At 38.5% G+C, this 18246-nt stretch overlaps 2 protein-coding genes and 1 long non-coding RNA gene across 6 annotated transcripts; 1 reads left to right on the top strand and 2 right to left on the bottom strand.

Moving 5' to 3' along the window:
- Nucleotides 1-944: 944 nt before the first annotated feature.
- LOC133735984 (uncharacterized) lies at nucleotides 945-2300 on the bottom strand. Its single transcript, XR_009859371.1, has 2 exons — nucleotides 1773-2300; nucleotides 945-1666 (listed from the first exon to the last, which is right to left on the bottom strand). It is a non-coding gene; the product is annotated as an uncharacterized LOC133735984 (long non-coding RNA).
- Nucleotides 2301-4037: 1737 nt separating this feature from the next.
- Nucleotides 4038-16873, bottom strand: LOC133735975 (pleiotropic drug resistance protein 1-like). Its single transcript, XM_062163411.1, has 25 exons — nucleotides 16441-16873; nucleotides 16221-16341; nucleotides 16035-16123; nucleotides 15852-15936; nucleotides 15585-15744; nucleotides 15400-15476; nucleotides 15232-15285; nucleotides 15061-15151; nucleotides 14659-14960; nucleotides 14288-14569; nucleotides 13858-14174; nucleotides 13589-13749; nucleotides 13390-13493; nucleotides 13148-13304; nucleotides 12974-13060; nucleotides 12781-12890; nucleotides 12466-12684; nucleotides 6206-6319; nucleotides 5831-6121; nucleotides 5667-5750; nucleotides 5454-5587; nucleotides 5152-5379; nucleotides 4893-5064; nucleotides 4555-4809; nucleotides 4038-4452 (listed from the first exon to the last, which is right to left on the bottom strand). The coding sequence occupies exons 1-25, from the start codon at nucleotides 16767-16769 to the stop codon at nucleotides 4195-4197; spliced, it is 4281 nt and encodes a 1426-aa protein (XP_062019395.1). The 5' UTR covers nucleotides 16770-16873; the 3' UTR covers nucleotides 4038-4194.
- On the top strand, nucleotides 9053-11827 carry LOC133738729 (25.3 kDa vesicle transport protein SEC22-1-like). 4 transcript variants are annotated; one of them, XM_062166318.1, is made up of 6 exons: nucleotides 9053-9375; nucleotides 9456-10081; nucleotides 10516-10564; nucleotides 10684-10830; nucleotides 10964-10989; nucleotides 11526-11827. In XM_062166318.1, exons 2-6 carry the CDS (start codon nucleotides 9941-9943, stop codon nucleotides 11571-11573), a joined length of 411 nt encoding a protein of 136 aa, XP_062022302.1. In that variant the 5' UTR covers nucleotides 9053-9375; nucleotides 9456-9940; the 3' UTR covers nucleotides 11574-11827. The 4 variants fall into 4 exon arrangements, 2 of the variants coding, with proteins under 2 accessions (XP_062022302.1, XP_062022303.1); XM_062166319.1 differs by having other exon boundaries at nucleotides 9444-10081; XR_009860249.1 differs by having other exon boundaries at nucleotides 9056-9375; nucleotides 9444-10081; nucleotides 10913-10989.
- Nucleotides 16874-18246: the final 1373 nt, after the last annotated feature.

The following is an 18246-nucleotide window of genomic DNA, read 5'->3' as shown; positions in this document are numbered from 1 at the left end:
GTTTTAGAATAAGAGATTCGAAGGCAATTGTAGAGAGAATTGATAATAAGAACCATATATATATAGGGAGTACAAGTACATAATCTTGGAGTATAAGGATTCATTCTAACTAGAACTAGGAATCTAGAACATTCTCTCCTATTAGAACTATAGAAAGTAATCTTAGTTTGACAAGGCACACAAAAGTCAAATATTTCTTCAACACTCCCCTTGTGCCGCTCAAACTTGGTGTCACTGGTGACGTCATGACTCTTCAAATGTTGCCTCGTTAAAGTCAAATATTCTTCAACACTCCCCCTTGTGCCACTCAAACTTGGTGTCACTAGTGACATCATGATGATTCAAATGTTGCCTCGTTAAAAACCTTGCTCGAGTAACCTGAACTTGGCTGAGAACATGGAAGTTCTCAATGGTTTTGTAGTAATCAGCTATGAAATCAACCATCTTGTGAGCATTCTCTCTGAGCTGCTCAGCATCCATTGGCTTTATTCTACCCTCCCTGTTTTTTTTTTTTTTTTTTTAATAAAGGGCTGGTGCGGATGCCCTCAAGCCTTGATTAATGAAACTGTCGAATACAAGGGGGGGACATTGAGCCTAAACCCCTGATTACAATAAGCAGCTAGAATATTTTCTGAAATAATATCAGAAATCTCTATAGAAGACTTGTATTCTAACAAGCACCAACTAAGGAAGAGTGCACAAATAGCGACTCCATTTGCTTTAACATAGCAGTGACATAACGGAAAGATAACTTGATATGTACCCCGAGTACAACATAGCATAATTACCAGCTTTAGCACAGCTTTCCTCCTATGTTGCCGCCGAAAATTAAATTCGACGACACTTAGTCTCACCCTGCCACTAGGCGGTAGCGTCCATTTGACGAAGCAAATAAGTCGCCGCCGACCTCGAGTAGACAAGGCACGTAGAGTGCATACCCAGGCACATAGCCCGATTAGGCCTACACAATATATGTAGGATTTTATTGGTCGCATAAAGCGCATCCAACCTAGATAACTTAACAAAATAAGAATTGTAAAAAATAAAACAGCTTGGGCCAGACCCAAATAGTGGGCCGGACCCAAACAGCAATAAAATATCAATATAACATTAAATAAATTTAAAACCAGAGCCCAAGCCCAGGCCCAAGAAGCACCCGGCCCAGCAAGGAATATGCAGGGTTCCAGCCAAATCCAACTACACCACAGCCATACCAACACCGCCGCCACCACAACGCCACCATCACCGCGCCTCCGTCGTGACCCGATCTCCGTCCAGAGCCCAGCCACCATAACGATCAGATCGTCGACCAATCTGGCCCCCAGAAACCCAAGCACCGGTGAAGAGACCGGACCAACAGAACCACAGAACGACGCCATGGCCTCAACAACGCAAATCCTCCACCTCATCCCTCCAGACCGCCTGTCCCCTGCCATTCCTTGCCAAGCACCACTGCCTACCCGGCCATCCAACCCACTCAACCTGAGATCCGATCGACCCGATCGGGATTGAGTGGTTCAGTCTCAACAGCGGCCCAAACTCGACCACCACCATCCTTTCCATCTGGAAGAATCATCACCACGAAGGCCAGAGCCCGTCCGGCTGCACGAGCCACGCGCCGAAGAGGGTACACCGCCGGACGAGGAAGAGTTTTGACAGGGAAACCCTAGTTTGAGAGAGAAAACGATATTAGAGATGACTTTGACTTATCCCCTCCCTGTTTTCATAAAACCCAAATGTGCAGAAAGAAATAAAGTCTCATCAGATTTTACATTGTTCTAAAAAACGGTCGGGGCGGCCGCCTAGGCAGCGCCTAGGTGCTAGGCGTAGGCTGACCGCCCCGATTTCGGGCTGGGCGACAAGGTAGATTGGTTTGGGATTCAGCGGGAGCCTAGGCGGGCTAGAGGGCGCCTAGGCAGTCTAGGCGTTGCGCAGGGCGGTCTGGGCGGCCTGTTTAGTTCTCAAAACTGAAAACCCAGATGCATCTATTCTCTTTTCTCTCGCCGTCTCTCTCGACGCTCGACGCCTTAACTCTCTTTCTTATCTCTCCTTTTGAGTCCTCTCTCTCCTCAAGTCTCTTTCTCTCTCCATGCTGCTAAATCTGAAACTTCATTTTCTTCAAAGATGAAAACCAATAATCATACAAATATACACAGTCATACTTTCTGATGTTTCTGAGTTTTCGCCATTGTTCTTGTTTCACGTTGCAGAGTTCTACAGCCACTCATAGGAAGATGAATTCTATCCAATTAAATAATTATTTTTGTTGGTCCCATCCTATTAAAAATCAATTAAGTAGCTGCCAGCAATCCTTATCAATTAAGGAGATTTATAATTATATGTTGATTATTAAATGATTATTTTAATTTTTTGTTGATTTGATGACTCACATCTGTCATAGATTAATGATAATTTAATTATTTTATTTATACAATTTTACACTACAATGTAAAAATAAATTTAGAACAAAAAAAACAAAAATTGCCTAGTCTCCGCCTAGGCCCCTGGGCGCTAGTCCTCGGGTCACCGCCCGACTAGCGCCTAGCGATTTTTAGAACCTTGGTATTTTAGTATGGTCATCATATATAACAAAACAGAGATTGATAGAGAGATTGTGAGTTACATCTTGTGGTGATGATGCTCTGGCCTCTGGGTTTTGGCTGAAGATTAGAAATGAGAGATTGCTGGTTTGAGGATGAGGATCCAACTCACTTTTTCCTTTACCTTCTTAGTCCAATCGACGAACTTTGTTTAGGAAGTATTGCAATTATAACAAACAAGGTATTTTGCAATTGACCTGTATAAGACCCGGTACCTAATTCAAATCGAATAAGTATCAAGCTTATTGGAAATTTCCAATAATTACAGTATATATGATAAAAGTCATAAAACAAAGGACCTTGAAACTCAAAGGTAATGACTTTCTGATTGTTTTCTATAAAAGCATCAAGCTTCAGGGACAGGTTGACAACTTTTGTGATAATCCTAACTAGGATAAGTCATCTGATTAAGTCATCAGACCATATTTTGTTTGGGTTAAGTCATATGATAAGATGTCATTCTCATAGACATGTGAGAAAAAAATCATGTGATGTTTTGATGATCAGATCACCTTCTATGGTTTATGAAAAATTGAACTTTTATTTTTTATGTTGATTTGATGTCTAATGCTAATGCTTTGTATATTTTTTTTTGGGTCATCTGAGATGTATTGGTTTTTTTTTTTTGAAAAATTAATAAATTACCAATTTTTTTTAATTACGAAAATATCCTCACATGCTATTAACGTGTTGACGTCGGGACAGAAAAATTAATAGAAACTAGCTAATTTAATAGTTGGGTAGCAAATTTGGCTAATTTGGGAATATCAAGATAACAAATTGGCACAAATAAATCATAAAAGTAGCAAATTGAAACTATAGTGAAAGCTATGTGAGCAAATTGGCAATTAAGCCGGTCAATAATGAAGTATAGGGTCTTATGTGGTCATATTCCTCTGTCAGTGTAGGTGTTCCAAAAGAGAATGAAGAAATGTTATGGCTAAGCCATTGGCAGTTTGAGAATGATGAGATAGAGGTTGGGCAAGAAGTCAAGCTAGAACTACGTTTTTCTCTAGAAATCGAAGATGTTCAGATCTTAATAGAGCTAGCTTGAAGTCCAACTTGCGTACGAGCATGAAAGTGAGGGCAAGGCATGTAATGGTATCCAGTTATCAAATCTTGAAGATGTTACAATCCAATATGAGGCACCTTATTGGAACCAGGGTGTCCTCATTGGACATGAATCGGCACCAAAGTATCAAATGCGGGCGGGCAAATACTTCCTTCACAATCATGTCTTAATATTTCCTCATTATTCTCATTTTTCAGCCCTAGAGAAACGTGTCTTGGGGCAAAAATATTTGAATTCATTTGTTTTAGACGTGTAAGTTCTTGAAAGAATAGTTGCAAGGGTGGCTTGTGGCGCCATGAAATGCGAGTACGTGCTTTGTATAATACAGAGAGGAAGTCCAGTTGATTGGGTGCTTTCAATTCCAATGAAATAATTTGGTTGGCTTTACTAATAGTTCAAAAGAATCATATCACTTATAAACAGGTTGTCAATTACTATTAAGATGAAAGCTGAAGAGAAGACTAATCCATGGCTGATGGCCTGATGTACAAATTGACATGTTTCCTGATGAAACAAAACCTTCTATCTCCTCTGGAAGTTCAACATCTTAATTGAAAAGGCAAAGACAAATGCAAAGAGTACTGCAAATCCAGCAACTACTGCTGCAACCACTCCTAGAAATTCATGTTTGAAGCCAAAGTAAGTCCTCATAAATTGTTCCACAGTTTCGCCCGTCTCAAGCTCGTTCTGTAGATCTCCAAACTGTGATATAGCCAATCCATACAAGCTCCAAGCCATTGGACATGCCCAATAGTACCATCTCCACCATATAGGAATCCTCTGTACCAAAAGAACAAGATAAAGAATAGTAGTATCAGAAAATAAGTACATTCCAGGTACTGAAGAAACATGCAATAGAAATTAAGAGCGAGGAATGCTTACAGTTCGTGGGATTAAGAACCCGGAGAAGACATTCCATACTGCATAAAATGCACTAGAGCTTATAGCAGCAACGTGCTGGTTCGGTGTAAAGGCCACTCCCATCATACCATAGAAGGTGAAGTACAGAAATGTGAAATACATGAAAAATAGGTACCATAAGAATTTAGTCACAGTCCACTCAAAACCGATCATTGCATAGACTATGACACCATAGAGAATTGTTTGGGCAAAAATATATGGGAGCTCAATTGCAACCTGCAAAAAAATGTGGACCGTGTAAGACAAATAAGAAAAGTAAATCAGTTATCAATTGGTAAAATGTACTATTGGTCACCTACCTGTGCAAATGCATAAGCCAATGGAGAATACATTCCAGCAGCTCGTTCTCTATAAAAGACTGTTCGTTCGACAGACACTACTGGCTGAACTGTAGTTGAATTCTTAATACCAAGAAACAGAACAGCAGCATACATAGAACCAATTGCATTGAACAGATCCTGTTGTTTTTTCCTGCACCCAAAAGTATTCAAAATCAGATTGGGAATCAAATATATTTGCAAGAATATCAACTTGTATACTTTCAGTATTGTAACTTACGTTTTGGAGCCAAGGTCCCAGAACATTGTCCCCAACATCAAGGCTATGATGGTTGTGTATATCAACTTTATGGCAGTATATGCTGGATTGCGCCAATACGACCAATGTTGTTTCCATAAGCAAGCCATGCATTGTGTTAAAAATGGCTGAGAATATTGAGTAGGGAAATACAGGTCCTTGGAATCTGGAGGAGGGGTGCTCAGTTCTTCAATAAGTATTTTGTTTCTCCTGAAATAAATGCACACATAAATTAGAATTACTTTGATCACCAAATCTTTCTCAAGTCAATAGGTCAAACCTACCTGTATAGCTCTGAATTTTTATAAATATCAGCAAAATCAACACCAGAAGCTATTTCTTTCGCAGAACTGGTGACTTCCAACATCCAAGTAGCCGGATTATAACCATCCTTAATCTTACTGACATTATCAATTCCCTTCATGCAGAAGTATATGTATTAGAAACCTTCAACAGAAAGAAAGATATTTGAGCTCAAACTTTTGATTTCTGAATACCTCAAAGTACTTGATTAAATGGCAAGAATGACGCCCCAATGGCCCAACGTATAGCTCTTGTCCCCCTTTCTTCAGTAGGAATAACTGCAATGACATGTTAAATATATCATGCTTGTGTATTATAGATAAATTATGTAAATTTATCTATGAAGATTTTGATCTACCTCATCAAAAGATTCAAAGATATCAATGCTTGGCTGATGAATGGTGCACACAACTGTTCTTCCGGTGTCCACAGTATTCCTAACTGTTCTCATAACAATTGCAGCAGCTCTTGCATCTAGGCCAGAAGTTGGTTCATCCATGAAAATTATGGAGGGGTTAGCCACTAGTTCAACTGCAATGGTCAGCCTCTTTCTTTGCTCAGTTGAGAGACCATTTGCACCAGGCAACCCTACAAGTGCTTGCCTTAACGGATCCAACTCCACAAGTGCCATCACTTCCTCGACAAACATCTACAAGAATGTATCTCATAAGACACGAAAGACCTTAAGCTAGTAGTTGCCTAACAAATCTACTTTGGAAGTTAAGATACCAACCTTCCTTGTTTCGGAATTGATTTCTGCAGGTAAACGCAACCATGCTGAGTACATCAAGGATTCATAAACAGTAACATGTGGAGAGTGGATGTCATTCTGCTCACAGTATCCAGACACTACAACAAAAAGTCTTTTTAGCGACCAAGTTTTTTGCGAGGAATTTATTTTCCTCAGTAAATGTCACTTTTTACGAGGAATATTTTGATTCCTCACTAAATGTCATTAGATTTTCAGCGAGAAACATATTTTCCTCACTATACACCACTTTCTACGACGAAGATTTCGGTTCATCACTAAAAGTTACCATAGTTTGGTCTCCAAAATCATCATGTTATTAGCGAGGAAATATGAGACTTGGGTGAGGAATTTTTTCATCGCGAAAACGATATTCAACGAAGAAATAATGATTTTGTCGTTATTAGTTTGGCGGAAAATTATGTAAAACCCGCCAAATTCAATGGCGACAAAACTATGGTTTCTTCGCTAAAAGTCCGTGTTTTATGAGGAACTATTTCCTCGTCAAAAGAAGCAATAGGCGAGGAAATAACGATTTCGTCGTCATTTGTTTGGCGGAAAATTATATAAAACCCGCCAGATTCAATGGCGACAAAAATATGGTTTCCTCGTTAAAAGTTTGTGTTTTACGAGGAACTATTTCCTCATTAAAAGAAGCAATTAGCGAGGAAATAATGATTTCGTCGTTATTTGTTTGGCGGAAAATTATGTAAAACCCGCCAAATTCAATGACGACAAAAAGTAAGGTTTCGTCGCTAAAAGTCTGTGTTTTACGAGGAACAATTTTCTCGCCAAAAGAAGCAATTAGCGAAGAAATAACGATTTCTTCGTTATTTTTTTGAAGGAAAATTATGTAAAACCAGCCAAACTCAATGGCGACAAAAGTACGGTTTCCTCGCTAAAAGTCTGTGTTTTACGAGGAACTATTTACTCGTCAAAAGAAGCAATTAGCGAGGAAATAACGATTTTGCCGTTGTTAGTTTGGCGAAAAAATTATGTAAAATCCGCCAAATTCAATGGCGACAAAAGTATTATTTCCTCGCTAAAAGTCTGTGTGTTTACAAAGTGCTTTGCATTTATAAAAGTTTTTGTTTTTTTTAGAAAAAAAAAAGACAAAAAAAATAGTTATTGCAGAAAAGATTAGGAGAGAAAAGTTGGTTGTGGGATCTTTTCTATTTAATTTTCTTAATAAAAATAGTTTTTGTAATTATCATAACTGCCCTCCTAATTTAATTAATTTTCAAATCTTCTAAGGTTATTTCTGTCCAGAGGTCGAGTCCTGACAATTATCGTTTTTCAGATTTTTTTCAAAATATTTTAAAATAAATACAATAGTTGTAATTCTTTAAACAACACTTTCTCTTCTGAATGTCTCAATTGTCTCTTGCACCTGACCTCTCTATAATCAGAGGACTACTAGGAATGATTGCTTGGTTAGTTAATTTAATTCAAGTTCATCTCTATACTACTTGAATGTATATGTATACGTGTATATAAATATATATCCACACACACACACACATAGATAGAGGGCCCTTCAACTAAGGGATTTTTTTTTATTTACCATTTTAAGGGATTGCTTATTAGACTTACTTTTTTTATCGCATTTTGACATCTCGACCGTTCAGTTTTTAGGCCCTTCTAGTGAGCGATCCCTTAAAAAAGCCAAAAAAGAAAAGATCTCTCACTAGAAGGGATATATATATACAGATCCTATCCAGAGCGGAGCTCCTCTTTGAAAATTAACGTGTGAAGTTCGAGTTTTTGGTCACTTTTCGGTCGCACATCCACATCTCGACCGTTCAGTTTTTAGGTACTAGTGTATAGATAGTCTCTGCAAATTTTCAGCCAAAATGATGATCGTTAAGGCATTGATAACTGCCTTAAAGCTAGTACGGTTCAGGTTGACAGATTCAGTCTGTCCATTGGTTTAAGCGAGTTAGATACCTTAACGATCATCAATTTGGCTGAAAATTTGCAGAGATGATCTATACACTAGTACCTAAAAACTGAACGGTTGAGATGTGGATATGCGACCGAAAAGTGACCCAAAACTCGAACTTCACACGTTAATTCCAAAGCAGAGCTCCGCTCTGGATAGGATATATATATATTCTCGATCCGTTTCTTTGTCATTAATCTTGCGTCCACTTTGTATACATGACATCTTCACATGTTAAGAAATTGCATATGGGACCATTATGATTTGAAGATCCAAACTGATTTATTTTTAGGACACCTCATATTTCATTAAGGTGTTGACCTTTGGAAGAAATAACTAATCGAACACACTTTGTTCAGTATTAACAGATATTATCATCATGATCATAAATAGTTAATTGGTTCCCGATTGAGTTGAAATTTTGCATAGATGATCAAGGAGTGGTGTCTTACAAGTCGAATGGTTTGGATTGTAGAAATATGATTGCATAGGGGGTCGTACTCTAGACGCTACATACTATACAATTTAATTTTGACAATCTAACCCTTCAAACTTTAGATCTTTATACATAGATTGTCTATGAAAAATATTTAGATCTTCATACATAGATTGTATATGCAAAACCTTTTTCAAAATAATCATTTAGTTAGCCATTATCATAACATTAGCCTTAAAACCTAACCCCTAATCCCTAAACTCTTAACCCTAAACCCTAATCCCTAATCCCTAATCCCTAAATCTAAACTTTATATTGTTGATCGAGGTAAGAAAAAGAATTAGAGAAGGCGGGTTTCAAAAACATAAAAATAAAAAGCGGGACTTGAATGCGGCAATGTAACAACAAAAATGCGCCCAAAGATAAAAATAAAAAATCAGTCAGAAGAGTAACACGACAAAAAACCCTAAAACTGGGTCTGAGTGCTCGGCTGGGGTTTGGGGGCAAACTGAAAAACTGGGTCTGAGTGCTCGGCTGGGGTTTGGGGGCAAACTGGGTCTAAAGAACAGAAGAAATGGGTTTGAGTGCTCGGCTGGGGTTTGGGGGCAAACTGAAAAACTGGACTGCATGGGTGATCAATAAGCTTCCTGATGGCGATCGGGGAGATCTCAATCAACCAAAACAGAGGCTTCCTTCAATTTTTCGTTGGGTTTGCTCTATCACTGGAGAACCGATCTGGTATTGAGAGTTTGGCTTCACTTCAGTCCCTCCCTTCAGGTATGTCTGTAACTTCAACTGTTTTATTAGGTTCTCTATACAGTATAACAGCCAATTCAATCTTACAGACAAGGATAAAGATATGAAGGCTTGAAGGGTTGTGACGGGGCGTTGTTGTTGGTCGACGACGAAGCGGTTGGCAGTGTTGATCATGGCGTCGATTACGATACACCCTACACCATACGCTCATGACTCTCCTGGGGTTTAAAGATTGCTCCTCCTTTTTGGGTTTTTGATTAACAGCAAAAAGGTGGGTACTTGCTCTGTTCTTGTGCTTTAATGGCTTTCGAATCAAGTGGGCTTTGGATTGTCTGGTTTGCGGCTTATGGCAATGTTGAGTTGTGAGTGAGAAAGAGAGAAGTGTTTGGTGAATTGTAATTGGGTTGGAGTTTTTGTCTCTTTTTGTCTTTGTTTTTCGTCTTGAATTGAAATAGGGAGGGAGGCAAAGATATGCCTCGATTCAATTAGCTGCAGTTTTGCCTATAACATTTACCACCAAACATGGCTTCAGTAATTGCCACCAAATCTTGCCTCGACTCAATTAGCCAGGTACGTCCCTTTCTCGATGAGCTTTCAATTCAGTTCAATGATGTTTATGTTCTGTATTTCAATACCAAATAATACTGGTGTTCTTTTCTTTTCTGTGTATGGATATGTGATCAATGGATGTATGACGCTGCAAGTTAATAATTTCGTCAGGCTTTCAGTAAGTACCAACTTTTGCTACTGAAAATTTAATATTTGCCTGTTTACTTTGCAAGATTAGGGTCGGAGCATGAATTTTACGGTGTTAAGTGCAAGTGTTGTTTGAATCATTGTGTGTTTTTGGATTGATTCTCTCTGTGACAGGTTCCTTCATAATGACAAGCTCTGGACATTGCTAACACATTAGCCAATTCCACTTTACAATGCTTTGTTTTTGTTTATTTTAACTCCATAGAGTAATTTGTGGGGGTCTAAAACTCCTTCTAACAAGGATAATAGAGTAAAGAAGTACTAAAAGGTCCTAGTTCTCAGATTACATTAATACATAAAAACAAATTTCAAAAACTGCCTTTTTGATCCACCATATGGAGTATAACGCACTCTTTTGCTATTGAAAGTTTCGATAGCTAATCTCATGACCTTCTTAATCATTAGGTAGGGAGTTTTAGCACCTGCAAGACCATATATGCTTTTATTAAATTTGGTAGGTTTACTGCCATAACTTGAACTCTTTCATATTTATGTGAAATTATGTAATTTTGCTTTATGTTTTGGTGCTTCTTTTTCTGAGTTTGATTTCCTTTTACTTTTTATGTTTAAAAGATACATTCATACAGAGAACCAAGAAATTGTACCAGGACACTTGTACTCAGCGGACTATTTCAAAGTTGAATAATGAACTCTATGAAGTCCACCAAATAATGACTTGCAATGTTCAGGAAGTTCTTGGCGTCGGTGAAAAGTTGGACTGTAAGTTTTCTGTTTGCTTCTAAAGGGAAGGTTTTGGCTTCTGTATAAGTGATAAAATAGCTCCCAAATTTGAATTTTGTAGAGGTCAGCCAAATGTCTAATCGTTTAACATCAAAGTCTCGTGCATATGCAGATAAGGCGAGAGACTTGAATCAACAGGTTAGTGTTACAGATTAGTCTTATTTGATTTGTATATGATACAAAGTAGTCTATACCATTTCCTTGGTGACATCAAAATTATAGATTGGAATTGCTCTGGATCGTTATGTTTAATTAATATGATTCCCATGGTACTTGTATGAACAATGTTGCATGCAAGCTCTCCAGTAGATTGGAATTGCTCTGGATCGTTATGTTTAATTATCTACTGAAACAACCTTATGTGCTTGTGGGGGTTCACAATATTTATCACTTGTGCCTGATGGTGGTGATGTATGCTTTTGCTATTGCTAAGCTTATTTAGGGTTGTCTTTATTTATTATTGCTCTTCTTTAATTTCTGCAGCTTTCTTGTTTTTTGTACAATTTAGTCTCTTTCATAGCTGTATTTGTTTCAATGAGGAAAATTTCTCCAATCTGCTATGAGCACTTCAGAGTGAGATGTTTTTGTCAAGCATTTGGGTCATATGTATGTATAGTTCATATGGAGTCGTATGTGTGGCTAAAATTTAATTCATCTTCACATCTTAATTGCAGGCTCTGATCCGTAAGTGGGCTCCTGTTGCCATGCTCTGCAGGTGCTAAAGCTCTCTACAAAATCTCTAAAAGAGGACTTTCATTTCTAGTGACGAGTTCCAAGTGCAAGGGAAGAAGAGATAATTATTCCAAGATTTAGGGAAGTGATCAGGAGGATCCCAAAAACAAAATTGAGGAGGATCCCTAAACTCTTTTGAATTAGTATATAGTATTGATATAACTACTTTGAATTAGTACTTATTGTAAGGGAATACTTTGAGTTATTACTTTTAATTTTAGTATATATTTCTTTTGTCTACTCATCTTATTTCTCGCCATAACCAAACAATTGCAATAAAAATGAATTTTCTCATTATGGACAAGAGAACCTACAATGACAAAAGTAAAGTTCCTCGTCAGTGAGTACAATTAGGGAGGAATGGTTTCCTCGCTATAAGCATACACAGTACAAGGGAAATAAAATTTCCTCGTTGAAGATAGCTTATAGCGAGGAAAAACTTCATCACCCAAAGCTATCTATCTATAACGACGAAAATATTTTTGTCCCAAAAAGTGTATTTAAATTTTTTATTATTTATAATTTCTATATTATTACTTATCATTAGCGAGGAAATAATAGTTTAGCGATAAAATCTATTTCATCGGGAAATATATTTAACGACTATTATTTGGCCCTCAAAATTTTTCAGTGACGAAAAAGTATGAGTTTTGGCGAGAAAAAAAGTTCTAGCTAAAGTATAATGGCGAGAAAAAAGTATTTTCATCGAGAAAAGAGTTTGGCGAGGAAATAGTAGTTTCCTTGTAGAAACTTTTCTTGACGAGCCTACTACGAGGAACTGACGACCAAAATATTTTCCTCGTCAAAACACTATGGCGAGGAAATCTCGATTTTCAGCGAGGAAGTTGTTCCTCGCAAATTAGCTTTTCTGTTGTAGTGAGAAATCCGAGCAAATGATTCTTGCTTCTTGGGGTGCCCAGAAATTGTGATATTTCCCTCAATATATCCCCCAGTTTTTCTACCAGCTAGTACATCCATTAGAGTTGTTTTGCCAGCACCACTCACTCCCATAAGAGCTGTGAGTACACCTGGCCTGAAAGCACCACTCACGCGCCTGAGGAGCACCAATTTATCCTCAGGAACACCTTGGTTCTTCATTTCCTGAAATTATGTATAGGATTCACACAAGTTATGTTGAGAAAGTTGGGCAAGCTTGTCCAGTGTCGAACATATAATAATTTTGGTTGCACACATCACCTGTGGCATGTCCACCGAGTATGAGATTTCATCAAAGGTGATGGAATATGGTTCAAATGGAAGAACCATTCCTCTTTTCGTGTTATGCGTAGTACTTCCATCTCCTTTCTCTGCATTTCCAAAAAAATTATATGTATATAAATGGCATGTAGTCAACAGATATACAACAAAACTTCTATACAAGATATATCACCTTTGCTGATTTGAGGAGTCAAGCTTTTGTCATCATCTTTATTGCCTTGAGATTCTTCTGATTTAACACCCTGTGGCTTGTCCAAAGCTGCATAATCATTTTATGGTATCATGAGCTAATCTTTTCTGTCTTTTCTTAAAGTTTAGTGCAAACTTACTAGGTGAATGCACTCACGGTTTAGATAAGTGAGAGCCAGAGTGTAACAAATGTTGAATAAGAGCATGTATCCAGCCAATGCTCCTGCGCCAATCCAATACCAATATGCATGTGTACGAAATCCACGAGATTTCAGAATTTCAACTCCTAATGATTCGTTTGAGTTTGGAAGAACCTTTAACAGTAATAGATCAAAATCAGAGAATTACTTAGAGATGACCAACTACAAAATGTTTGAAATGGCTCAATGAAGGACTTACATGTGACCAACTCTTGCCAAGGAATTCATTAACTACAATTGCATTCTGCCCATACATCAAAGGTGATATCCAGTAGCCCCATATCCACCATTTCTTTATATTTTCTGTGGAGTCAACCAAAAAAAATTGAGAAACATGGAATTAATTGATACAGAAATTTAGTTACCAGACGTCAAGTATCTTTACTTAGATTTTTTACCTCTTGACAGGACAAAGCCCCCCAAAGCGAAAAGCATGACTAGTGCAAATGAGCCAAATGTATTAGCAACAGTCAAGCTTCTACCTACTCCAGCAATGAATCGGAATAATCCAGAAGCCATTTGATTCATGAGTAGGAGGAGAAGGTATTGCTTAAACAATCTGCATTACACGTTCATGACAGTATATGATTTGGGGTCAGAACCAACATGAAAACAAATGTTAAGGAGAAAGTGATCAACAATTTTGCTTCTAGTATGTTACTTTTACCTTCCAACATTTGGATCAAAGCCAATGACATAATAGGTGATAAATACCCAAACACCAACTTCAACACAGGTGAGAGGGATCTTGAGGAGCCATGCCGGAAGTGCATATGCCCATGGTGGAAAGAAGAGCAGCTTTCTGTGCTTATAAAACACTGGAAGCTTGGCTATAGTCATCGAAAGCTCTGCCATTCCATTGAACATAACAGCAACCAAGGAGAAGAATAATGCGCCAGCATAAATTCCTCCATTAATTACTGAATCGCGGTGCATCTCAGTTCGTAGGAACAGTGTCATTGTAATCAGAGACAATATTGAGAGCTAAGGAGGGAAGGAGATGATAATTTATTAATTAATACCATGCATAGAGAAAGATAGAAATGGTTACAACTTAAACAAAACAAATAAATAAATAAATAAAGTTAAAAACCTACTTGGATAAGCTTGAAAAGGTAAACAAATGAATTCCTCTTCATGAGCAAGAACTCCCTTGAGAAACAAGCTTTCAGCAGTTCTGCTCTTTTAACACCATATTTTTTTGTTGTTAATGCAGCTGAGTGGCTCTTGGTCTTGTCAAATGGAGTAGCAAGTTCATGTGTAATTGCGCGCCCTACGTGGAAAGATTGGAATGCCACGGAAAATTCTTCGACTGTGATGAACCTGTAAGGTTCATCTCTGCTAAACCAATACTGCTCCTGATCTTTCCTTGATGTCACCTACACCATATTACTTGCACACTTCATCAACTATAATTCTGATTTTAATTTTTGTCACAGTATGAAAGATAATCTATAAATGGACTTACTTCTTGCAGGAAATCGGCCACACCTTTTCTCTCTGGACATCTGAAGCCCATAGACTCAAAAAAATCGAGAACATGTTCACGGGGACCTTGATACACAATTTGACCATCAGAAAGGAGAATAATGTCATCAAATAGATCATAAGTCTCGGGTGCTGGCTGCAGTAGTGAGATGAATGCAGTCCCTTGGAGAATGTGAACATATTGCTTGATGGAATTCACTATTTGATAAGTTGTTGAACTATCCAAACCAGTCGATATTTCGTCCATGAATAGTGCCTTAGCAGGACCAACTAACATCTCACCTATATATATGATTCACTCATCAAACCTTTTCCACTTCATATATTCATACAAAAATCAGAGCACAGTTAGTGCTCATGTAAGAGTTACGACTTTATTTACCAGTTGTGACTCGCTTCTTTTGTCCTCCAGAGATACCCCTTATCAATTGATCCCCTACCAAGGTATTTGCACAGCCCTCCAATCCCAAAACCTGCAAATCGAATCCATTAGTCATCACTAAAGAGTTATTTTAGAAATCCTCTTCTTATTACAGAACAAAAATGATGTTACCTTCAGAATATAATTTGTCACAAATGCTGCTCTTTTGCTTTCTGATGCTATTCCCTACGTACAATAGCAGAAAATTAAAATCCCCAGACATGGATAATCATTTCAAAAACATTCTGTAAAATTAGGGAAGGTGAACAGTCAGTCAATTTTGTATGATAATTTTCTCACCTTCATGTAGATATCCAAGTCTGGATCTGGCTTAATACTTGCATCTTTCTCTCTTCTACTTAGCTCTGCTAGCATCTCTGCCAAAATTCAACATTATAAACAATTATCTTCTGCAATTAATAAAGTTATGGTCTAACTCAGCAAATTAAAGGAAACTAAAGAAATGTGCAGTCCCATAAACGAACCATAACGAGGTCCGACCCCTTGGCATCTTGCGGAAAAGGCCAAGGTTTCTGCAACTGTCATTTCTCCAATATGAACATCATGTTGACTGATATATGCAGCACTTCTCTGAGGCACAAACTCGTGCATGCCATGACCATTGTAAGTCACACTTCCTGAAACCTGCACAAGAATTTTGACTAAAAGACATTAGTAACAAAATCCAATTCTAATACCTAAACATAAAACAGAAAAACCTTACTTAAAAGGCCCATTTCATTTTATACAACCTTGAGATCCTTATCAAGCTCTCCGGCCAAAGCCAGCAAGAGCGTGGTCTTCCCCGAACTTGGAGGACCCAAAAGCAATGTCATCCTACAAACACAACAAGTGAACCAAGTTGAGTATCAATCAGGCAATTTATGCCACACAGACTATAATAACTAATAAGTAGAGCCAGTGAGTTTCTTCACCTGCAAGGTTTGATGATCCCACTCACATCTTTCAGTATAGACAAATGTTCCTTCTTTTCAGGAAGAATGTGCAGGCAATTCAAGAAACCCTTGGTACCCAGAACAAACAAATAGTTATGTAAGGATAAACTAATTAACAGTGAGATTATATATGCCAAAACTTGAAATGTGGTAGTCTATTAGTACCTCCACTACATTAACACAATAATTGAAGACAGAAGGCAGAGCCCTGCCTCCAACATGAGTTTCAGCTGCAATTTTCAAATGCTCGAACCTAACTTCAATTGTAGGAAGACTAATTCCAACTCTGAGATACACATACCAAGAAAAAAGGAATCATCAACTCCACATTATTGTCAAGAACAAAGAAAATTCAACACAATCTAAACTCAGAACTATACATTACCTATCGATTCGGCTCTTAAGCCTCAACAAAAATTTCTCATGATCCTCCTCAGCAACTCCCACTAGCCTCTCGATCAAGTCTTTCTTTTCTTGGAGCTCAAGGTGATGCACATCGACTTCGTTGGCATGGCCTTGAGTAGTAGTGAGCAGACCTTTTTTCAAACGAGTGAATGTAGGAAGTCTCTGCAAAGCTGCCCATTTGAGAGCTTCCTCGTCGTCCTCTCCAACTGAAGATGCTGAGAAAACCGCCCTGCCATCGTCAGTCCAAAACGAACCCCTTCTGTTGAAACTGTGACCGGCTTTTTCAAGGTCACAGCTGATGATCTCCATTGCAGAAGCTAACAGCTAGCTAGCTAGCTAGCAAAACAACCCAGGTCTTTGTAATGAAAAGGAAAAATTAATCGGTTATGGCTAGAACACACAAATTAGTTTGGCTTTTTAGCTGGCCACTTTGTCTAGGTAGATATTTATAGAAAAAGAAAGTTGGAGGGAATGCGATGGCTTTGGTCTTGGGCATCATGGATGATGTCACTTGGCATTTAATTTTATAATAACTTTCAGCCCTCTTCAGTGCAAATTGAAACACGTGGGGTTTGGTCTGATGATGACCAATTAGTATATGTCCGTATCCATGGAGATATTGCTTCCAACCTTTCAAGTTTTGTAACTGTTTTGGCAATAACCACCTTATCAAAGAAAAATGGAACATTCAAGTCAAAACAAGAGATTGACCAATGAAAACTTCAACCGAAAAGGAAAAAAAAAGAAGTACGTTGGCGTTTGTGATTTGTGTACTTCATCAAAAATGAATGCTGCAGGCTACTACAGCTCACAATTCCCGTGAATTGTTTTGGGTTCAGCTCACCACAGACGTAAGCAATGATATATGTGTACCTATACAGCGAATATACGTGCACATTTACGGTTTAGGAAAATTACAATGAACCGTTGTTGAAACTATATATATATATATATATATATATATATGGATTAAATTTAGTTTAGTCCCTCGAACTTTAGGGCTAAAATCAGTTTGGTCCCTGACTTTGTTTTTTAATCAAGATAGTCCCTGCATTTTCATTTTCCATCACCCGAGTCCAAATTTCAAAATTGACTCCAATTGTGACGTCATATGGTGAGTTGACACCGACAAACATGGCCCACTGTTTAGTTTTTGACTCTCAGTTTGGACGAAATGTCCAAACTACCCTGAATACTATTTTCCTCATCTCTCTTCCCCGAAAGCTCCTCCCTATCTCCCCCTCTCCCTCTCCTCCACCACGTCTCAACCCATGTCCTCTTCACCCTCAGATCACGACCACAATAACTCCAGCGCCGTTCCTAGCCCAAATTAATCCAAAAAACACAAAGAAAACGGGATCCCATTCCCGTTTGACCCACACCCTCAGATCATCTCTCTTCTTCTTTTTAACCCATACCCGTACCACATCCAGTTCACCATGCTAAGCAACAAATCCAGAGTTCAGTCGCTCTCCTCCACCGCTGATCTCGTTTTGCATGTCGGATTTGAGATCAACGACGAGACCATGAGCGTGCTGGAGTCGTGGGAGGGCATCCGGGCAACCCAACCATGTTCATCGTCGTCACCGCCGCCCACCCCCTTGTTGGACCCAGGACGAGGCCCTCTCCCTTATCCTCGCCGATCGTGACCGCTAGTTGGCTCTCCGCCGTACCAATCTGAAATCTGCTGATTGGGACCACGTCGCCGCTGCAACCACTTCCTTGGCTCCCTCTTCGCTGCCCAAGATCGCGTTGCAGTGCTATCATAAGCCTTGTCGTGGCTTTG

This window comes from Rosa rugosa, chromosome 3 (genome assembly GCF_958449725.1).
Source record: "Rosa rugosa chromosome 3, drRosRugo1.1, whole genome shotgun sequence".
NCBI lineage: Eukaryota > Viridiplantae > Streptophyta > Magnoliopsida > Rosales > Rosaceae > Rosa > Rosa rugosa.
The sequence above is the reverse complement of the archived record's forward strand: the minus strand, read 5'-3'. Positions and strand labels throughout refer to the sequence as shown.

Coding starts and splice junctions, on each gene's coding strand:
- LOC133738729 (XM_062166318.1), top strand. CDS start 9,941: ATGAGCTTTCAATTCAGTTCAATGATGTTTATGTTCTGTATTTCAATA. Junction 10,082..10,515: donor ATAATTTCGTCAGGCTTTCA/GTAAGTACCAAC, acceptor CTTAATCATTAG/GTAGGGAGTTTTAGCACCTG. Junction 10,565..10,683: donor ATATGCTTTTATTAAATTTG/GTAGGTTTACTG, acceptor TATGTTTAAAAG/ATACATTCATACAGAGAACC.
- LOC133735975 (XM_062163411.1), bottom strand. CDS start 16,769: ATGGAGATCATCAGCTGTGACCTTGAAAAAGCCGGTCACAGTTTCAAC. Junction 13,494..13,588: donor GGGCTTTGTCCTGTCAAGAG/GTAAAAAATCTA, acceptor TTGACTCCACAG/AAAATATAAAGAAATGGTGG. Junction 13,061..13,147: donor GGCTCTCACTTATCTAAACC/GTGAGTGCATTC, acceptor ATGATTATGCAG/CTTTGGACAAGCCACAGGGT.